This window comes from Salvelinus fontinalis, chromosome 7 (assembly GCF_029448725.1).
Source record: "Salvelinus fontinalis isolate EN_2023a chromosome 7, ASM2944872v1, whole genome shotgun sequence".
Lineage (NCBI taxonomy): Eukaryota > Metazoa > Chordata > Actinopteri > Salmoniformes > Salmonidae > Salvelinus > Salvelinus fontinalis.
The window spans coordinates 18,803,443-18,826,126 of NC_074671.1; the positions used below are offsets into that span (position 1 = coordinate 18,803,443).

General features: G+C 42.4%; 2 protein-coding genes across 8 annotated transcripts in view; one reads left to right on the forward strand and one right to left on the reverse strand.

Moving 5' to 3' along the window:
- The first annotated feature begins 4,147 nt into the window (after nt 1-4,147).
- On the forward strand, nt 4,148-7,624 carry LOC129859160 (gamma-glutamyl hydrolase-like). The gene is made up of 9 exons (XM_055928579.1): nt 4,148-4,413; nt 4,789-4,897; nt 5,065-5,115; nt 5,232-5,316; nt 5,429-5,567; nt 5,765-5,871; nt 5,970-6,060; nt 6,185-6,319; nt 6,520-7,624. The coding sequence occupies exons 1-9, from the start codon at nt 4,326-4,328 to the stop codon at nt 6,636-6,638; spliced, it is 924 nt and encodes a 307-aa protein (XP_055784554.1). The 5' UTR covers nt 4,148-4,325; the 3' UTR covers nt 6,639-7,624.
- Nucleotides 7,625-7,824: 200 nt separating this feature from the next.
- The window catches only part of LOC129859158 (dipeptidyl aminopeptidase-like protein 6), a 344,660-nt gene continuing 329,800 nt past the window's right edge, over nt 7,825-22,684 (reverse strand). For all 7 annotated transcript variants that reach the window (XM_055928573.1, XM_055928575.1, XM_055928574.1 and 4 more), the window contains 13 exons: nt 22,282-22,373; nt 18,736-18,783; nt 18,307-18,425; nt 17,040-17,087; nt 15,682-15,780; nt 15,063-15,132; nt 14,283-14,477; nt 13,707-13,761; nt 12,755-12,854; nt 12,252-12,310; nt 12,050-12,122; nt 11,883-11,956; nt 7,825-10,026 (listed from right to left, as the gene is read on the reverse strand). In XM_055928573.1, the coding sequence (XP_055784548.1) occupies nt 9,877-10,026; nt 11,883-11,956; nt 12,050-12,122; nt 12,252-12,310; nt 12,755-12,854; nt 13,707-13,761; nt 14,283-14,477; nt 15,063-15,132; nt 15,682-15,780; nt 17,040-17,087; nt 18,307-18,425; nt 18,736-18,783; nt 22,282-22,373 (1,182 nt within the window). In that variant the 3' untranslated portion in view covers nt 7,825-9,876. The remainder of the gene's footprint in view (nt 10,027-11,882; nt 11,957-12,049; nt 12,123-12,251; nt 12,311-12,754; nt 12,855-13,706; nt 13,762-14,282; nt 14,478-15,062; nt 15,133-15,681; nt 15,781-17,039; nt 17,088-18,306; nt 18,426-18,735; nt 18,784-22,281; nt 22,374-22,684) is intronic.

A 22,684-nucleotide genomic window follows, 5' to 3' on the forward strand; every position in this document is an offset into this window, starting at 1 on the left:
TTCTAATGATAATTGAGATGTATAAACAATGGCATAAGGGAACGATGAGTGAATAAGAGGCAATCCGTAATTTCAATTAAGACATTAATGAGTGAGCTAGGACGGACGTAGTCAATATAAATATTTGTTAAGCACTTTTGAAATGTACAGAATTCAGAACATGGGCCTTTCTTACTGCAGTCTCCCTGTACACCAAGTCAGAACTGTAGGATAAATAAAGGGGCCATATAAGCAAACGATGAAAGATCTTACAATATTCGATGATTACATTTTTCTAAAACAGGCTATAGGCTACATGTGCACCACCAAATCAGAACAGTAGGTGAAATTATGAGTGGAAAAAGGACCAAATTATTAGGGTGAGGCAGATGGGCTACTAACATCTTACTACACAACATACACAGAGTATTACTTTCTTAGCTACAGTATACATATCTCCCTGGCATATTACTTCATTTACGCAGCATCATACAAGACATTTTTGGACTCACCTTGTTATGCTGTGCTCACTTGAACAGGAAAGGTGCCGAAGTGGTCCTTTGTGGGCAAATTTTGTCATCAAACTTTCTCATCAAGTTCTGGGATTCTCTGGATTTATGGTGCTTTCAAGACAACTAGGAACTCTGAAAAAAACAAGGTCGAATCATGATGACGTCAGTGATCGTCAGGTCGGAGCTCTTGAAAGAGGCCCGAGTTCCTGACTTGCGATTCTGAGTTGGATGACTGTTCAAAATGTATTTTCCCAGTCAGAGCTCATTTTTTTCCAGAGTTCTCAATTGTCTTGAACTCACTGAAGTCTGAGATATCCCAGTTTCCGAGTTTCCAGTTGTTTTGAGCGTGGCAGAAGTCATGCTAGATTGACAGCATAGACAATGTTGAATGTTTATCCCTTCAAACTTGGAAAAGACACCCTTAAACCCAGACTTGGAACCACACACCCACTCCACTGAATAGCAGGTTACTGATTGCAATGCTTGCAGTTAGCCACTGATTCCTTGTAAACCACTCATTGCTGAATATGCGATTTCCAACTTCAATATGATTTCCCCTCTTCAAAGGGGGAGACACTCTAGACCCAAACTGTTATAGACCTATATCCATCCTGCCCTGCCTTTCTAAATTCTTCAAAAGCCAAGTTAACAAACAGATCACCGACCATTTCGAATCCCACCGTACCTTCTCCGCTATGCAATCTCGTTTCCGAGCTGGTCATGGGTGCACCTCGGCCACGCTCAAGGTCCTAAACGATATCATAACCGCCATCGATAAAAGACAGTACTGTGCGGCAGTCTTCATCGACCTGGCCACGGTTTTCGACTGTCAATCACCTCATTCTTATCGGAAGACTCAACAGCCTTGGTTTCTCAAATGACTGCCTCGCCTTGTTCACTAACTACTTCTCAGATAGAGTTCAGTGTGTCAAATTGGAGGACCTGTTGTCCGGACCTCTGGCAGTCTCTATGGGGGTGCCACAGGGTTCAATTCTCGGGCCGACTCTTTTCTCTGTATACATCAATGATGCCGCTTTTGTCTGATCCACCTCTACGCAGATGACACCATTCTGTATACTTCTGGCCCTTCTTTGGACACTGTTAACAAACCTCCAGACGAGCTTCAATGCCATACAAAACTCCTTCCGTGGCCTCCAACTGCTCTTAAATGATAGTAAAACTAAATGCATGCATTTCAATTGATCGCTGCCCGCACCCGCCCGCCCGACTAGCATCACTACTCTGGACGGTTCTGACTTAGAATATGTGGACAACTACAAATACCTAGATGTCTGGTTAGACTGTAAACTCTCCTTCCAGACTCACATTAAGGATCTCCAATCCAAAATTAAATCTAGAATCGGCTTCCTATTTCGCAACAAAGCATCCTTTACTCATGCTGCTAAACATACCCTTGTAAAACTGACTATCCTACCGATCCCGGCGATGTCATTTACAAAATAGCCCCCAACACTCTACTCAGCAAATTAGATGTAGTCTATCATAGTGCCATCCGTTTTGTCACCAAAGCCCCATATACTACCCACCACTGCGACCTGTACGCTCTCGTTGGCTGGTCCTCGCTACATATTCGTCGCCAAACCCACTGGGTCCAGGTCATCTACAAGTCTTTGCTAGGTAAAGCCCCGCCTTATCTCAGCTCACTGGTCACCATAGCAGCACCCACTCGTAGCACGCGCTCCAGCAGGTATATCTCACTGGTCACCCCCAAAGCCAATTCCTCCTTTGGCCGCCTTTCCTTCCAGTTCTCTGCTGCCAATGACTGGAACGAACTGCAAAATCACTGAAGCTGGAGACTCATATCTCCCTCACTAGCTTAAAGCAGTGGCTGTCAGAGCAGCTCACAGATCACTGCACCTGTACATAGCCCATCTGTAAACAGCCCATCCAACTACCTCATCCCCATACTGTATTTATTTATTTTGCTCCTTTGCACGCCAGTATCTCTACTTGCACATTCATCTTCTGCACATATACCATTCCAGTGTTTAATTGCTATATTGTAATTACTTCGCCACCATGGCCTATTTATTGCCTTAACTCCCTTATCTTACCTCATTTGCACTGACTGTATATAGACTTTTTGTTTTATTTTTTTCTACTGTATTATTGACTGTATGTTTTGTTTATTCCATGTGTAACTCTGTGTTGTTGTATGTGTCGAACTGCTTTGCTTTATCTTGGCCAGGTCGCAGTTGCAAATGATAACATGTTTTGAACTAGCCTGCCTGGTTAAATAAAGGTGAAATAAAATAATAAAATAATAATCAAACACATAGTGAGCCTACTATAAATCAAACCACATTTTGTTGGTCACATACACATATTTAGCAATGCTATTGCTGGTGTAGCGAAATGCTTGTGTTCCTAGCTCCGACAGTGCAGTAGTATCTAAATACACCACAACACAAATCTAAACGTAAAAGAATGGAATGAATAAATATATAAATATTGGGAGGAGCAATGTCAGAGTGGCATTGACTAAAATACAGTAGAATACAGTATATACATACAGATAAGATCAAAGTTGTGTTTTCAACAATGGACATTGGCATGTTTGTTTGCATGCCCTACAGATTTTGTGGCGCTGTTAATTTGGGGAATCAGTTTTCTCCTGTTCAACGCGTCATGAGCTTTATGCATCCTGCTCTACACCTCTAAGAAATAAACACCCGAGGGCGCCAAATACTTACTACTGTGGGATATTTTTCATCTCCGCCAACAGAAACACTTTATAATCTCATCCTTATTATTTCAAAACAAAAACAAATGGATGAAGAATGGATGCATTTATCTAATCCATCCCATCATTGTGGATGTACACATGTTTTGTCATTTTTGTTCCTCATTCATAACATTGTGGATGCCTGTCTGAAGACACCTACTGAAACTGAAACTGCTGTACATGCCACAATTTTTTTGTTCAATTTGCAGGTATTATATAGAATAGCCGTTCATATTTGAGATTAGCTGATGCATACAGTCCAATTATTATATTGAACGTACAGTCCGATCACAGGTGGTTGTGACACTTTACGTGTGGAGGGGCTCATTGTAATGGCTGGAATGGAGTAAATGAACTGGTATCAAACACATGACACACATGATTCCCATGTGTTTGATACCATTCCATGGTCTCCATTCCAGACATTATTATGAGCCGTCCTCCCTTCATCAGCCTCCTGTGAGTCCACTATATTTAAAAAGTAATTGTAAATTAGGTGAGATCTTATTTTTTTGGTATTTTCAATTAACCAACACTTTTAGAACAATGAAATATATTGTTATTTTCAAGTTTTATTGAAATGTCAATGTGATTAAGGTTAATGGGCACTTTTAGAAGATAGTAGAGAAAAAACTAAAACCTGTCCTCTACAGTTTGAGCTTTTATTTTGAAGGCTGAAAACTGGAATGTCCATTTTATTATGCTGCCAGTAAAAACACGTGAAACTTTTTCGTAGCAGGTTGTTTTAGGATAATTTACGCAGCAGCTTATGATCATTAATATAGCAGGAACATTGCCTTTTCTCATTTGGTTATGTCCATCCTACACCGGCACTCCTTCGTCTCCTCAAACCCATTGGGTGATAAAGCCAAAGGTCCCACCCCTCTGACCTTCTCCAATGGGTTTTGAGAAAGAGATGAGGACGCCAGGACTACGCAATTGAGCTCTTCCTCATGAGAAACATAAACTGTATGCAACCTGTAGCAATGTACTAGTTTCCAGTGTCATCAAGTCCTCTTTAGACGGAGAAGCTGGTTTCAATTTTTTACAATACCAATTTGATCCACTCGTGGAAACACGTTTCGGGAATGAGCAATTTTGCCTTAATGTTTTGTTTTGCTTTCTCAACTTTGTCCTCGTGCACAGCGCTGAAGAGGAACGACGAGCCAATTATCGGTGAACTTCTGCATCACATGACTAAGAAACTAAAGCGTTACATCATGTATTTATTATAAATAGTTCCCTATATAATTAACACTGGCAAATAGATGATTATGTGAGTTTAGAACGTTGCATAACTAGTTTGACCTCTTCAAAGTCCGGTCGGATATCAAAAACATCAACCATATAGCTACAATTAGTCCTCAGAATGATAGGTACTATTCTATAAATGTAACCCATTCAGAGTAGGCCTAACTTACCGTACAGGTTCTTCTTTACAATCAAATGAATATTTTATTACATGAAATCTTTTTGTAGATTTACTGAAAATACTTTAACTTTATTAAACTCATTGTAACTCACTTTCTAAACTGTATGCGATTTCCTAAGGTGTTTTGGCCCAGGAGGTATACTCGCCTCGACCACAGAATGCGTCTTATATAGCAGCATCGTATGTCAAGTTCCTGGAGTCTGCTGGGGCAAGAGTCGTCCCTGTGATGTAAGCTTCATGCAGATTGACAATGTACTATATTTGAGCACTTAACAGCTTTTCAAATATTGTTCTGAATATCTCATAACATTTGACTGAATATTAGATAAGCCTAATGTTAATTTCCCAACTACTTTATTATGAACCTCTGACAAACTTTTCTGTGATTTCTACAGGATAAATAAGACACTGGAAGAGTACAAAACACTGTTCAACTCCATTAATGGGTAGGTGTCAACTATGCTATTTGCTGTACAAGACCCACGGTTGTGGTGTTTTTGTTATCTTTATCCCACTCTTAAAAAAAAAATTAAAAAATGAACTCCATATTTCCCCTCTGTAGAATACTCTACCCTGGTGGTGGTGTTAGCATCCTCACATCTGGGTATGCAAACGCTGCTAGAATCTTTTATGAGCTTGCCATAGAGGTATGACATGTTCCTTTTGATACTTGCACATATTGTGGAGCTTCATTTTACCTTACCAAATATGTGGGGGGAAAAACCTGTTCTTAATCATTTTTTGTTGTTGACTTTTTAGGCCAACTCAAGGGGTGACTATTTCCCTGTATGGGGCACGTGTCTTGGATTTGAGGAATTGACGTACCTGACCAGTGGAAAGATGCTTCTGTCCCACACCAACACTAGTGGTGTGGCATTGCCACTGGTGTTTACTAACAGTATGTTTTATATGTACTTGCGTGTATCACCATACAGACATAAGAGAAAAGCATCACTCATCAGATTTGACCAGAACTACATTTCCCAAATGATCACAAATGGAACCGGTTCACTTATCCAAGTGCTGCAAGAATGCACACACTCACCAAAACAATAATCTGCAACTTGAAGTAATGTGAAATTCTTACACTTTCAGGATCAAGAGAGAGTAGGATGTTCAAGGTCTTCCCATCAGAGCTCCTGGATGCCCTGGCCTCTGAGCCAATCACTGAAAACTCCCATAAATGGAGTCTCACTTTGGCGGTATGTGCATTGTGTCTGTGTACAAATACCAAGTGATAGGCTTTTATGTATCCTCTGTAGCATTAATTGTGAACTATGCGTGCAACATTGCAATCCAGATTTATAACAGCAATGCAGACCTTAGGAAGTTCTACAAAGTCCTGACCACAAGCAGTGATGGGAAAAACGAGTTTGTGTCAACTATGGAAGGTAAAGCACATTGTTCTAACTTAGCAACAGTAGTATATATATACAGTAACTTAAACTGGAACATGTACTTGCATAAGATCATTTTCATTGATATTCATTGATAGGTTCATTGTTTTCTCTGTAGCATATGGTTTCCCCATCTATGGAACCCAGTGGCACCCTGAAAAGAATGCATTTGAATGGACAAAGCCGTACATTCCACACTCTCCATTGGCTGTAAAGGTTACTTTCTTCATGGCTGATTTCTTTGTCAATGAAGGTAGTTATTATAGTAGTGTTGCAAAATGTCACTGAATCTATTGTGTTTGTCTCAATATGTAGCTTGATGTTATTGTAACATGGAGAGTTCTTGAATGTGCCCCCCTTGGCTGATCCATGAAGGGTGTGGTCAAGATCGAACTCCACCTGTTACAATATGTTTCAACCACTAATCTATGTCACTGCTTTTTTCATTAACAGCTAGAAAAAACTTTCACAAATTTGAGGATGAGGAGGTGGAGAAGAGGGCACTGATATATAACTACAATCCTGTTTACACTGGAATCAAGTCAGCCTTTGAACAAATATATTACTTTTGAAATGAGTGTCTTTTTGATATTTTAAGTAGAAATTGTGGACAAATATTGAATTTTAAAAGCCTGTTATATTAATAGACTTGCTAAAGTGCCAAAGATGCCCTCTGTGCATCCTCTGTGACTTCTAGGAAGATTTTATCCCACTTAACCCCAACATTTCTCCAAGTTCACCATCATTGTAAAGCCCTAGTTATTTTGTTGCTTGAGTCATTTCTGAAGATTATTTAATGTTATTTGTGATTTATTTTAAGGGTAAAAAAAAAAATCCCACATTTTCAGGTCAACTCTGTTACTTGAACTGAACTCTGATTTTTTCCCCCCGAGACATTGCATATCTCATTGCCAAGTCAGTGTAAAAGCAGGTGAGCTGGTTCTACTCTTTTAACCCATGTTCTGGTGTTTGGTGGTGAAAAACTGAGCGGGTCGAGCATAATACTTCAACCCTGTTACCCATAGATGGTCAGGCTGGAAAGGTTATAAATGTTTTTTTTTGCGAAGTTTGAATTCAATTGCCCCTCCCTGTTGTACACAACAAGCTTCCATTCCCCCTGTCACAAATTCATTTATGGCTGATTTAAGATAAAGTAACAGGATTGACGACCTTATCTGGCACTATAGTTAAAAAAAATTTTACCTCTTGAGATGGGGAAATGTGTTTCATTAAGTTGAACATATGCTCCTTATGACAATGTTAAAATAAGTGAAAATAAATAAATCTAACTACTCAAAAGGAACCTAATTATTGTTCTTAATGGTACTGATATAAACCTACAATCCTGTTCACTGGAATCAAGTCTGCCTTTGAACAATATATTACTTTTGATGGAGTATTGTTTTTTTGTGAGTATATAATTGTATTGGTATTTTTGCGGCAACACTTAGATGTACATTTCTGTAAATTAAAAGCTTAATGTTTGATTTGTATATTTTGGATAAAGGTTTTACAAAGAAAGTAGGCTAACTGAGAACAATAAAGTTGTTCGTATGACTATGGATGTCAATGTTTTTGAACAAACCTAAAACAATCTTATTCTTATATTATCCAACAAAACAGTTGGTTGATTTGTGTAGCTTGAGGATAAAATGTTTTTAGCTTGAGGATGAAATGTTTTTCTATGAAACACAATTCAAAGCTTAGAGAACATTCACAATTGTGCAATAAGAACCAAAATAGATCAACTACAAAGAGTACGACGATAAAATACTGTTTATTCTGATATTTACCCCCATGCCACAGTTGTTACTTGTACTATTTTGGGTCACTTGACAAAAGTCCATCTTCACGTTCAATCGCCAGTGTCAGAAAGTTCACCAGAGCCGCTGACGATAGCAAAGTCCACTTTAAACTCAACCCAAGGACAGAAACAGGAGAACAAAAATAAATTTCAAATGTAACTTTCAAAATGCATTTATGCACAAATAACACTCAGATATTAAGAGACTAAAATGACATTTGAGTAACATTTACACATCAAGCTGACGAGACTGGGATCTCAATCACGATACTACTGTAAATGTAATGCCAGTATGGAACATTCAAGATGTCAAAAATACTATTTTGAAATGGAGCTATCGAAGATCGCATTGAGTTGCAAATAACTTGATAACATGCATTGACAAAGTAACAGGAATGGGCATTCAGATAAAATGACAAATAAAAAATGCAGACTCGTGCCTCAAATTCATTTTTTTTTTTTAAATTCCTTTGTATTTCATAGTGTAAAGATTGTGATAATGATTCTAAGCTATTAATTACCTTATATAGAAATGTACTACTACTACTTTTGGCCATACAACACGACCAATTTTAAAGTGGCACCTGAAACCCATCCATGGGTTTGAATTGTGATACTGAGAGGGGTTGGAATGCCACAACATTTACTAAAATATAACCATTTTATGTGGTCGTTAGCCAGACAAACAAATTTCCTTACCATTTGAACATCTGTAAAATAATGTAAGGATACATGCAACTACTACTGTTTACAACCATTTTGGAAATTGGTTATATTTGGAACTAGAGAAGACCATTTCTTACTTGACTCTTGATATAATTCCATACGTACTCTATGACAACATTACAAAGTGTTCAGAGTGAAGGTTTAACCATCAGTAGTTGGTGCCATGGTCAACAGAACATTTCTTTACAATGATCCACGTTGTATTTTGTTTTCACAAAAGGAGTCCATAAAAAGGACCGCTTGCTCCCAAAGTAAGGCACAGTGACTAAAATATATTATACTTCGAATTTCAAATGACTGGAGGAGAACGATTTGCAACAAAACCAAGACAATGTGAATCAAGAACAAAACTGATTCGGTTCACATCCTTTTCATGACATGGAAAAATTAAGACTACACCATTTAAATACATACGTGAGGCTACAAGAAGATTCCAAGATAAACTTGAACACTGAAAAAACAGTATCGATGTCCAAAGAAGGGAATGTTTAATGTGCTACTTGACAAAGGAACAACAGACACAAGTACAGTCTGATATGAAAAGGTGTCTTCACGATTTTCAAAATAGGAGCATTCCCTTCTCCACAGACACCCACACCCCAGACACTGGGCTGGAGCCAGTTTGACCCGTCAGATACCATGTGGAGTGTATCTTCGACCACAAGTTTGTGCTATTAAGTCTCCCCTCCTCACTGACTGGTAAAGTTTGTGCTATAGAGTCTTCCCTCTCCTCACTGACTGGTAAAGTTTGTGTGTGGATTTTGATGTTCCTTCCCTCCCACCAGTCGTTTGGAATCCAAGGAGCTTGTCCTTTTAAACATAAAATGACCAGAGAATGCCTATTCCTGGCACGACCGCCTTTTCAACACATTCCAGATATGACATCAGCTAGTGGTCCTTCATCGTAATGTATTCATTGTGTCGATGTCAAAAAAATGGCTGCCGGTAGTCTCTTGTGGAGTCGTGCTGAATCAAAAGGTGAGGAAGAGGAGGAGAAAAACTGAGGATGAGGAGATAAGCAAGCGTCTGTAACGCGGCAGTCTCAGGGTTGATCTGCAACGCGGCAGTCTCAGGGTTGATCTGCAACGCGGCAGTCTCAGGGTTGATCATGCTGAAACGCAGGGGAAACCCAGAAGGTGAGAATTGGAAAAAAAGGACTAAAGAGGGTTGAAACCAAGAGAAGGTTGCATATCATGTGGATTGTGAAACCAGGTATGGGGACTGGCATTGTGCTTAGGCGTAGACTGGAGCTCTGGTTAGGGGTGTTGGTTTTGTCTGGGCTAACCCTCTTCCTCAATCTCCTCCTCCTGTCTCTCCTCGAACACCTTGTCCGGTAGCCGGAAACACTCCTCGAAGAAGTTGACCAGCGACTGGCTGAGGTGCTGCTGCATGGCCTCGCTGTGGATGAAATGGCCCTCGTCTGGGTAGATCTGAGGGGGAACACAACACACTGGTCACCACACATCCATTCATATTGCTCTGGATGTACATGCAGCTTCATATAGACGCTATAATAAACATGTTATTATTATCGTCATCATCTAAGCCCCTTCAAAGTACACCATATATACAAAGGAATGTGGACACCCCTTCAAATGAAATGGATTCGGCTATTTCAGTCACACCCGTTGCTGACAGGTGTATACTATCGAGCACAGCCATGCAATCTCCATAGACAAACAACGGCTGTAGAATGGCCTTACTGAAGAGCTCAGTAATGTTCAACGTGGCACTGTCATAGGATGCCACCTTTCCAACAAGTCAGTTCGTCAAATTTCTGCCCTGCTAGAGGTGCCCCAGTAAACTTTAAGTGCCATTATTGTGAAGTGGTAACATCTAAGAGCAACAACGGCTCAGCCGCAAAGTGGTAGGCCACATAAGCTCACAGAACGGGACCGCCTAGTGCTTAAGCGCGTAAAAATTGTCTGTCCTCGGTTGCAACATTCACTACTGAGTTCCAAACTGCCTCTGGAAGCAATGTCAGCACAATAACTGTTCGTCGGGAGCTTCTGTCACGACTTCTACCGAAGTCGTTGCCTCTCCTTGTTCGGGCGGTGCTCGGCGGTCGACGTCTGACAGCTTCATAAAATGGGTTTCCATGGCTGTGCAGCCACACACAAGCCTAAGATCACCATGCGTAATGCCAAGCGTCGGTTGGAGTGTTGTAAAAGCTTGCTGCCATTCGACTATGGAGTAGTGGAAACGCTTTCTCTGGAGTGATGAATCATACTTCATCATCTGGCAGTCGGACAGACACATCTGGGTTTAGCAGATGCCAGGAGGACGCCACCTTCCACAATGCATATTGCCAACTGTAAAGTTTGGTGGAGGAGGAATAATGGTGTGGGGCTGTTTTTCATGTTTCGGACTAGGTCCCTTAGTTCCAGTGAAGAGAAATCTTAACGCTACAGCATACAATGACATTCCAGATGATTCTATTGATCAAATTTTGCGGCAATAGTTTGGGGAAGGCCCTTTCCTGTTTCAGCATGACAATGCCCCTGTGCACAAAGCAAGGTCCATACACAAATGGTTTGTCAAGATCGGTGTGGAAGAACTTGACTGGCCTGCACAGAGCCCTGACCTCAACCCTACTGAACACCTTTGAGATGAATTCGAAGGCCGACTGTGAGCCAGGCCAAATTGCCCAACATCAGTGCCCGACCTCAATGGATGAATGGAAGCAAGTTCCCGCAGCAATGTTCCAACATCTAGTGGAAATCCTTCCCAGAAGAGTGGAGGCTGTAATAGCAGCAAAGGGGGGACCAACTCCATATTAATGCCCATGATTTTGGAATGAGATGTTTGACGAGCAGGTGTCCACATACTGAATTACTGACGAGGCCTACTCAGTCAACACACAGTAGAGCATATAAGAGGACCTATGAGGCAGCGATGATCTAAACGCTGACTTCTAAATGCTCCATGTCTTAATGGGATTAGTTGACCCTGTTAAAGCAAGCCTCGTAAAAGGGGAGTGTAATCTCATTAAGTGAGATGGTGGGGGGGGGGGGTGGGGGGGGTCATTGTGAGATGTAATCCCTCAGCTGGTGTGGGATTACACAACTCCTTGGTTTAACAGCTCTAGCCCAAAATATGCCCCCAGAGAAATAGAATGCCTAGAAAGGTCAAATCACTGGGATGCATTTTGGATTAGCAAATTAGCAATACATCTGCTTCCCATGACACATTGGCTTATCTATTCCAGTTAAATTGGTGCACCTTATTGATGGTAGCCATTCTATACATCCCATTTCTACGTGTCATTCTGGGAAGTACCTCTCACCTGTAGAGTGTAGTTTGCCTTTTCATTGATCAGCTGGGAGATGAATTTAGCTGTGTGCTGGAAATGGACTTTTTCTGGTGAGAGAAAAGGAGACCAACACATACCATCTTATTGTTAAAAACACAAAGCATTTTGTTGGGCTAGAAAGGTTTTCAAGGATCTCATACCATCTGCTGTTGGATGAACAATCAGAAACTTCTTGTCCAGGAACTGTGATGCCCTGTGTGCTAGATTTGCCATCTGTGGAGAAATGACATAGATATTATATTTTATGATACACAGTATTACACTGATGTTATATTACTAGCCAATAGAAAAAACACAGCTCATACATGACGTTCAAGTGAAGGCTGAATAAAGAAGGCATACCGCATATGCTCTTGGGTCAGGCTTGGGCATTCCCAGGTATCTCTCTGAAAAAGCTGATGCTGGAAGAGAGGTTGTCAAAAGGAATCAATTCATTAGATCCTATCAAGGGACGTAGTGGTTTCAAATAAGGTGGGGAAACGCTAGTGCTAATAACCCTCATTTAGCATGATATACCTCATATATACACACACATACCTCTTGTTATACCTCAATACAGCAGAAAATACTACAGATGATGTTATGTGCAGCTGTAGTTTACGATGAGTATTCATTCTTGTCAGGTGAGCTCTCAAACACATCCATCTTTTCAGATACAAACCATAGTCTGAGATGAACAGAGTCATAATCCCACACACCTGCTTCTGCTGTCATTCACACTTCCCTCCCAAGTATCACTGCTCTCTCTCTCTCACATCTGTCTGGCACCGTAGTGTTGGCGTGGGAGGGGTCTCTGCTCCATCATGTTGATAAGAAGCATTTACACACACACACACACACCTTACCGTATAGGTCAAAGTCCGTGATGGGTGAGAGGGCTGCACCACATTTCACCGGGGAATCCTCGGCGCTGAGTAACAGGCTGGTCACGTAGCCTCCATAAACCTGAGACAGACAGACAGACAGAAAGCAGAAATCCTATATCAACACAAGGCTACTCTAACTGCTGCCTACAGACAGATACCCATTTCAAGCTCAGTTTAAAGATTGAGTTTGGAGACCCAAGAGCAGTAGATCATTAGCCTGGTCACAGATCTGTTTGTGCTGTCTTGCCAACTCCTATGGTCATTGTCATGCTATTCAACACATTGAGCACAAACAGATCTGGGACCAGGCTAGTTGACAATGCCCCTGATAATGAATAATATGAAATATCCCATGTCCATTACTGCAAGTTGCAGCTTCCTCCATAATGTATGTTCCCTATTACGGATGATCAGTTCCGAATAATATTTGGCCTTCTGGACTCTCTAATACATCAGCAGCCAGTAGGAGGACTTGGCCAGAGGCAACAGAATTAAGCTTCTCTTCATGAACATCCTCTCAGAGGTGTCAGAATGTATTAAAAATATATCTATTTGGTCCAAAGGTAAATGTTGAGCTCGCAGCACACATCTGATCTGTCTTTGTCCTATTTATTTTCACACAATTCCAGCACTGCAGTACATAAGAAAAACACATAGGGTAGGAATAAACACTGTACCTGTCATTGACTTGCACTTCAGTTGAAGAGTGTAGCTAGCAATCTTAATATGATACTCAATATGTTGATATGAACGAGCAAGATTCAAGAGCCTCCCTAGTGATTTATATACTTAAAACAAGGGTGGTTAGTTAGCACATCAGAGTTGGCAGATAGATACTGAACAATACAAGGGGTTCAAGGGAACATTATCAAATTCAGATGTAACATGCAACCAATTAACCTCATAATTATCAGGAGAAAAAGTATCTTACTTTGCCAAAAGCTCCAATCCTGGTCTTGTCAACGTAGGGCTCTTTAGATATTATACTGAAATGGAAGAAATGAGATTTGGATTACTTCATCTCAGAATGAAGACTTCTTGATCCTGAGTACTCCTTCCAAGTGTTTCTGCTCCGTTATTTTGCTAGCTGTCCATGTCATAGCTCGTTAGCACCCGGCTGTAATATAGAAAGGAGAAAATCCTGATTTGGCGAGGTACAGGCCGGCGGAACATAACACTCATTTAGCCCCACACTTTATAGCCTCAGCTGCCTAAACGTTAGTTACCTAAGAGTGTGTGAATAAATAATTTTTTCTTTACACATGTCAAATCACTACACATTTCCAGACCTCTGCCGATTGGCTGCTCTTCAGTTCATATGACAGTGTTAGTGCAGTCTGTCTTGTGACAGAGAAGTCCAAGGCCTCACACTTCCCATCATGGATTTAACAATGGTGGAAACTCCCTCCAGCAAGTATTACACCAATCCAATGCTTTTAAATCCATGACTGCAAGTGCACCACTTAGGAGAAGGGTGGAGAATCGGGCCGCAGTCGAAGGTACCTACCTGAGGGCCTCCAGCTGGTCCCTTTCCTCGAACACACCCAGCTTCCTCTGGACGCGGTGCAGCAGGTTGGTCCCCTGGAAGCCGCTGCCCCGCCCGTCGAAGCGTACCACCATGACCCCGAAGCTGCTCACCAGCACCGTGGCCCAGTCCATTTGGAACAGCTCTGATACCATCTGACCACCGGGGGTGCCGTCACTGGTGACGAGGGAAGGCGGCATGTTTAGTCCTTATTAACCCATCATTCTCACTCACACACTCACTCTCTCCCTAAAATAAATAACTACACATGCACACACACACACCTCTCACGGTCGCTTTTAAACTGGAGGTGTGTCCTCATACAGCAGATATAGAGAAAAGGACACATTGTCTTTATAGTAGTGCCACTTCATCCAGAGGTGAGCCAGGGTGAAAAGACTAGAGACAGGGACTGAAGAATCTAGTCTCGTGTGTGTTTCACCAACCTGCAGGCAAGGGCATGGAGTGAGATGGCATGATAGTGGAGGAAAGGAGAGGAGGGTTAATTAAAGGGGGAATGGAGACCTTTTCATTGGCAGCGTAATTACTGGTAGTGCGAAGGAGAGAGAGTTGCCACATCTCTGCCTTAGATGAATAGCCCTGATTAAAGCACTGAGTCGGAGGGTGATTATCTCTCCTGATGAGGCAACTTGTCCGCGGCACAGAGGAGGTGAAGACCTATGTGTCAACAGCTGATGAGAAACTGTGGAGATGGATAGCTAGCTTTTATACTAGAGCAGTTGTGTGTGTGTGTATACTCACACGAGGAGGAGCAGAGGATAGGGAGATGAGTCCACAAAGCTGGCAGGTTTGAGGATCTGCATCGTTAGTGCTACACAACAAGAGAAAGTGATCAGTATGTGTCACGCCCTGATCTGTTTCACCTGTCCTTGTGATTGTCTCCATCCCCCTCCAGGTGCCGCCCATCTTCCCCATTACCCCTTGTGTATTTATACCTGTGTTTTCTGTCTGTTGCCAGTTTGTCTTGTTTGTTCAAGCCTACCAGCGTTTTGTCTCAGCGCCTGGTTTTCCCTAGTCTCTCTTTTTCTCGTCCTCCTGGTTTTTTACCTTTGCCTGTCCTGACCCTGTACCCGCCTGCCTGACATCCTGTACCTTGACCTCTGCTCTGGATTATTGACCCCTGCCTGCCCTGACCTGTCGTTTTCCTGCCCTGTGGTTACAATAAACATTGTTACTTCACAGTCTGCACATGGGTCTCATCTTGATTCCTGATAGTATGTGTAATGATATGATTATACTTCCACTACACAATTCTCATTTGTTCTTCAGCTTCATTATCTGTTCATCTGAACAAAGCAGACTTTAAAAGACAGCTCTGCTGTTGAAATCTCCCTTAGCGTTAGACTGGAACATAACGTACTGTAATCCTCCATGGTGATCTCCTTGTATTCCACGTGGGGCATCTGCATGGAGTCCAGCCTAATCCTCAGATTCTCATTGGTCTCCAGGTCAAACACCTCTGCAGTGACAAACATCATGGCCTTAGTCTATGGCTGAGGTTGCTATGGCTACCATGGTCTAAGGGCACGCACTGTAAGTGTTCAAAGGGTGTTGTGGAAGAATGTTGGTCTGGAAGTTGTGATGAAGCCATGCTTACAACAAGAGACATAACAGAAGAGGATAGAGGGAAATGACCAGAATGCAGAGACATCCCTCCCTCCCTGCACTGACACACCGTGATAAAGACAGAACAGCAATGTAGGCTGTAAATATCAATAAAGACTTCAGAATGGCTGGCTACAGAGAGACAAGCCTTAAAGAGGCTTATCTTGGCATGCTGAGACTGAGATTGGACTAGTAACAAAATGAGTGGGTGTTTTGGTCGGGGAGAGAGTTCTCTCCTGACTGGTTGTAAGAGGTATTTCTCTTTGACCTTGTCTGTGTGTGTGTTCGCTGCAGAGTACACAACACAGAACATGCATCCAGGTTGTTATTCCCCCCACAACAGCACATACATTTCAGAATAACTTTAAGGGCTCCAGTTAGAAAGCAGAGTTCCTGCCAAAAGTACCTTTAGTTTTCTCCCTTGGCCTCTAAACTGAAATATATGCAGTAAAATATGACTGCAGAGTAGGCTATCTAGTCCCCTTTGTACACATAGTTGTGGCTATTCTTCCAAGAATACATGCTGTAACCAGCAGTAAACAAACACGGTATAGTCTTTCATTACAGTGGGAAGGTCATGTTGTTATGAGGACATCCATCCAGCTAGGTAATGTAATCAGTATGGCTGCCAACACACTGGGCAAAGGCTGTAAACAGTGACTCAGCAGAAAGCAGAGGTGGCCTTGCTGTGCTGTCAAAGTCTTCGTATGCTGTGCCTGTTTGATGAGGTCACACGGCTGTGGGTGGTCATTTTGTGAATCAGGAATGGAGGGGAGGGCATTAATTCTGTGGTCTGTAAACGCTCTGTAAACACAGAGATAGATACAGATGTTTACTTTCTACGGTGTTAATAAAGAACTGTATTTCCGGGGGTGATGTATATTCATGGAGAGGAGTGGATGTCCTACAGGTGTGTGTGTGTGTGTGTGTTTGTGTGTGTGTGCCGGATATTAACAATAGAGGAAAGAAAGAGGAAGATCATGCAGTGTGTGTATGTGTGGTGTGTGTATGTGTGGTGTGTATTTGAGAGATAAACAGGGTGTGAATGTTTTCATCTGATGACCAATTTTTTATTTGAAAGAATCCAAATAGAATCCTAACTAGAATACTCACTCTGTCTGTCCTGTGTGCTGTACACGGCTACAAACGGGACATCAGGGCCTGGAGAAAGACCAAAACAAAGACGACAAAAAAAAGACATCAGCATCAGGCATTTCTCTTGCATTGAAACCAAGATACGTGTCCATTAGTTTGTGGTGGCACTACTCTGTCTCATCTCTGTCTGGGTTTATGAGTACATTCTGTGGCTCCTTCTTATGTACAAATGACTGCATGGTTCAAAATGTATCCACACTGTCAACAGTTGTAGGAAAAGCGAGAGAACGGGAAAGGGTTATTTAATTATCCATTTCTATCTAGACTTGCAAAAAGACTTGCATAAAAATCAGAATCTAATCATTTGAACTCAATATCAAGGTGCGATTTAAAATGGCATCTTGACGATAGAAGACTGAGACACAATATAGTCCAGCCTCAAAGTTAATTTTTTCTTTCAAAACCCCAAACCCATGGTTTAAGCCATTGGAGAAGTTCAGACACAACATCAAAACATAATTGATTCAAGTCAGAAAGCCTGACATTATCTGCTTGCAGAGAACAGACTCAAGCCTCTACAAATAATGTTTTACTTCACATGTTTTCTACAAGCACAAAATATGCAGTCCAGACTTCCTTGTTATCATTAGCTTATTCAATTAATTGAACACAACCCAAATAATTTCTGCAGTGTTCAGGAGCTGGCTTCCAAACAAACAAGCCAGCATTACACTCTCTCTCTGTCTCCTAAAACACAGTGGTGCACTAGGAAGGGACACATAATAAAATGATAGATGCACTTAGCAAATTGTGAACATTCTAGAAACAAACATTTGGGGCTCCGAGTCTGCAAAGTAGGCCAGGCAATCTCTCACAGAGCTGTAATCATATCACAATCCCGTCAAATAAATGAAAGCGCGCAAGAGGCAGTAGGGGAGTGAGGGATTAAAAGTGAATGAGGTAGAGACAGGTTCAGTAAACACGGCTGTCCTGTGTGGTTCCAGGGAGTTCAGTGAGAGGATGACAATCTTTGGGATGCTGCTATTGGACCCATAGCCACATGTTGAAATAATGCAGGAGTTCTGGTAGAGGCATCGTAGAGGTTTAAATACACTGCACAAATTATTGAGTTTGTGACCAAATATCATCCGTCACCAACACATGCATTGAATTCTTTGTGTCTTTATTAGTGCGTCTCTCAGAAAGAAGTGAGAGGCCAAAGGTTCACTTGGGGAGAGACAGACAAACCAACCCATGGACAGACTGACCAACCGGTGTCTCCCACCTTTGCAGCTGAGGAGGAAGAGGCTCATGTTGTGGCTGAAGGAGCCTTTGACGTAGCCACAGCTTTCGTAGAAGTCACAGGAGAGACAGCGTCTGTTGAAGGGGCCCACCGTGTCCGCACTACAAACACAACAAGAGGACACTCAGCCAATCCCATTTTTTGGGGGTCATTTAGCAGACACTCTTATCCAGAGCGACTTACAGGAGCAATTACAGTTAAGTGCCTTGCTCAAGGGCACATGGACAGATTTTTCACCTAGTCAGCTTGGGATTTGAACCAGTGAACCTTCGGTTACTGGCCCAATGCACTTAACCGCTGGGCTTACCTGTAACCCACTTGTAGCCAAGTGGGTGGTGGGCAACAGAGCTAGGCACAACAGAAGAGAACAGCATTACGGACAGTTATTTTTCAGAGCTATGTATGTGTTACCTGTAGAGGTGCCTTCGCTTCGGATCATCCTCAGTACTCAAGAAGTATCTGCAAGATACATAATAAACATTTAAAGTTGGACGTGCAGTACCAGTTAAAAGTTTGGACGCACCTACTCATTCCAGTTTTTTTTTTTTTTAATTTAAAAACTATTTTGTACATTGTAAAATAATAGTGATGACATCAAAACCATGAAATAACATGTTAAACAAATCAAAATATATTTTATATTTGAGATTCTTCAAAGTAGCCACATTTTTCCTTGATGACAGCTTTGCACACTTTTGACATTCTCTCAACTAGCTTCATGAGGTAGTCACCTGGAATTCATTTCAATTAACAGGTGTGCCTTGTTAAAAGTCAATTTGTGGAATTTCTTTCTTAATGCGTTGGAGCCAATCAGTGTTGTGACAAGGTAGGGGTGGTATACAGAAGATGGCCCTATTTGGTAAAAAAACAAGTCTATATTATGGCAAGAACAGCTCAAATAAGCAAAGAGAAACGATAGTCCATCACTATTTTAAGACATGACAGACAGTCAATCCGGAAAATTTCAAGAACTTTTAAACTTTCTTCAAGTGCAGTCACAACAACCATCAAGAGCTATGATGAAACTGGCTCTCATGAGGACCGCCACAGGAAAGGAAGAACCAGTGTTACCTCTGCTGCAGAGGATAAGTTCATTAGAGTTACCAGCCTCAGAAATTGCAGCCCAAATAAATTCTTCACAGAGTTCAAGTAACAGACACATCTCAACATCAATTGTTCAGAGGAAACTGTTAGAATCAGGCCTTCATAGTCGAATTGCTGCAAAGAAACCACTACTAAAGGACACCAATAATAAGAAGAGACTTGCTAGGTCAAGAAAGACAAGCAAAGGACATTAGACCGGGGGAAATCTGTCCTTTGGTCTGAGTCCAAATTTGAGATTTTTGGTTCCAACCGCCGTGTCTTTGTGAGACGCAGAGTAGGTGAACGGATGATTTACGCATGTGTGGTTCCCACCATGAAGCATGGAGGAGGTGTGATGGTGTGGGGGCGCTTTGCTGGTGACACTGTCAGTGATTTATTTAGAATTCAAGGCACACTTACCCAGCATGGCTACCACAGCATTCTGCAGCGATACGCCATCCCATCTGGTTTGCGCTTAGTGGGACCATACTTTTTTTTCATTAGGACAATGACCCAACACACCTCCAGTCTGTGTACGGGCTATTTGACCAAGAAGGAGAGTGATGGAGTGCTGCATCAGATGATCTGGCCTCCACAATCACCGACAACCCAATTGAAATGGTTTGGAATGAGTTGGACTGCAGAGTGAAGGAAAAGCAGCCAACAAGTGCTCAGCTCCTTCAAGACTGTTGGAAAAGCATTCCTCATGAAGCTGGTTGAGAGAATGCCAAGAGTGTGCAAAGCTGTCATCAAGGCAAAGGGTGGCTACTTTAAAGAATATAAAATATAAAATAGATTTAGATTTTAACACATTTTTGGTTACTACATGATTCCATATGTGTTATTTCATAGTTTTGATGTCATCACTATTCTTTTACGATGTAGAAAATAGTCAAAATAAAGAAAAACCCTTGAATGAGTAGTTGTGTCCAAACTCTTTACTGGTACTGTATGTTCACCTAATAAATAATATAAGAAATGCATGGGTGTACGCAACATTACATCACTGAAACATTGCAGTAGTCACAAAATGTAAGGAGTCTATGAAGTGAGATTGAGAGTAGGTTAGTGTAAAGATTCCAGCAGTACAGTTGAACAGAAACATGTCGGCTCGGGGAGGTATAAGCAGCTAGAGTGCAGACAGTTCCAACAGTAGCATAGACTTGCCACTCGAAGGGATGTAACATAAATGAAATAAGATGTCAGAGAGATGCAGAGGCGTTGCATTTTTTTTGTTACTAAAGTAGGCCAGGAACAAATCTGACAGAAACAAGTTCACGCCTCAAAGTAACTTTTGTAGGTGAGCTGTAGCTGAGCTAGCTTTGGTTACAGAGAAAGAGAGGAGAGAGGGGGGAGTGGAGAGAGTTGGGGAGGGGGGAGAGGAGAGGGGGAGGGGCGAGAGAGAGGAAGAGAAAGGGTGGGGAGAGAGAGAAAGACCTGACCACTGTGACTGACCCAAACTTAAGGAAAGCTTTGACTATGTACAGACTCAGTCAGCATAGCCTTGCTATTGAGAAAGGCCGCCGTAGGCAGACCTGGCTCTCAAGAGAAGACAGGCTATGTGCACACTGCCCACATAATGAGGTGGAAACTGAGCTGTACTTCCTAACCTCCTGCCAAATTTATGACCATATTAGAGACACATATTTACCCTCAGATTACACAGATCCACAAAGAATTTGAAAACAAACCCGATTTTGATAAACTCCCATATCTACTTGGTGAAATACCACAGTATGCCATCACAGCAGCAAGGTTTGTGACCTGCTGCCACAAGAAAAGGGCAACCATTGTAAATACAACCCATATTTATGTGTAGTTATTTTCCCTTCTGTACTTTAATCATTTGCACATTGTTACAACACTGTATATATTAATAATATGACATTTGTAATGTCTTTATTATTTTGGAACTTCTGTGAGTGTAATGTTTACTGTTCATTTTTATTTTTTATTTCACTTTTGTATATTATCTACTTCACTTGTTTTGGCAATGTTAACCTATGTTTCCCCTGCCAATAAAGCCCCTTGAATTGAACTGAGAGAGAGAAAGATAGGGAGTGGGGGGAGAGAGTGAGGGAAAGGGGGAGAGAGAGAGGGAGGGGAGAGAGAGGGGGAGGGGGGAGATAGAAGGGGAGGGGTAGAGAGAAGGGGAGGGGTAGAGATAAGGGGAGTGCGGAGGGGTAGAGAGAAGGGGAGTGCGGAGGGGTAGAGAGAAGGGGGAGGGGAGAGAGAAAGAGAGCGAGGAAGGGGTGAGGAAGCGAGAGGTGGGTGAGAGAGATAGGGAGAGACAGAGGAGGGGAGAGAGAGGGGGGGGAGAGAGCGAGAGGGGAGAGAGATTGGGGAAAGAGAGAGATGGGGGAGAGCGAGATAGGGGGGAGAGAGAAATAGGGAGAGAGAGCGATAGGGGGAGAGAGAGTGGGAGAGAAAGGGGGAGGGGGAGAGATGGGGAGAGGAGAGATATAGGGGGAGAGAGAGGGTGGGGGGGTTGAGAGAGAGAGAGGTGGGAGGGGAGAGAGAGAGGGTGGGGGAGAGAGAGAAAGAGGGGAGAGGAAGCGAAGGGGGGAGGAAACGAGAGGGGGTGAGAGAAATAGGGAGAGAGAGAGAGAGAGAGGGGGGAGAGAGAGAGAGAGAGAGAGAGAGAGAGAGAGAGAGAGAGAGAGAGGGGTTTGTTGAATTGTTTGTTTTAGGTTTTGTGGGTGGGTGTTTGTTTCATAATTACAGCATAAATGTGTGTATACTACATGTGAGTGCATTATATGTGTGTGTGTGTGTGTGTGTGTGTGTGTGTGTGTGTGTGTGTGTGTGTGTGTGTGTGTGTGTGTGTGTGTGTGTGTGTGTGTGTGTGTGGCCCAGCTGGGTCAGGGAGCTCACATTAGCTGGCTGTCCTCGTTGTAGGCTAGGACCTGGGTGACATCCCAGTCTCCAGACGTGATCGACTGCAGCGTGTCTGTGCTGGTGTTGGGCTGGAAAGGGAGGGGAGAGGGACAGGGAGAGAGAGGGAAGGGGAGAGAGAGAAGGAGAGGGAGTGGGAGAGGGACCGAGAGAAGGAGAGGGAGGGGAAAAGGGGGGAAATGGAGAGGGAAGGGGAGAGGGAGAGAGAGGGAGTGAGAGGAAAGGGAGATATATATACTGCATGTTAAAAATCACTGGACTCAATGTCTTCTTGTCACATTAGGAGTGCACACTTAGTTGAACTGACTTCTGTGCTACTTGTGATGGAAGATATTATGGAAGTGGCTGTTGTCTATGCTATGCTGTAGGCAGCAATTCTAGT

Excerpts from the sequence above, each read along its gene's own strand:
- LOC129859160 (XM_055928579.1), top strand. The coding sequence starts at position 4,326 with ATGAGCAATTTTGCCTTAATGTTTTGTTTTGCTTTCTCAACTTTGTCC. Across the intron at positions 5,317-5,428 it reads TTTATGAGCTTGCCATAGAG|GCCAACTCAAGGGGTGACTA; the intron begins GTATGACATGTT and ends TTGACTTTTTAG. Across the intron at positions 5,872-5,969 it reads AATGGAGTCTCACTTTGGCG|ATTTATAACAGCAATGCAGA; the intron begins GTATGTGCATTG and ends ATTGCAATCCAG.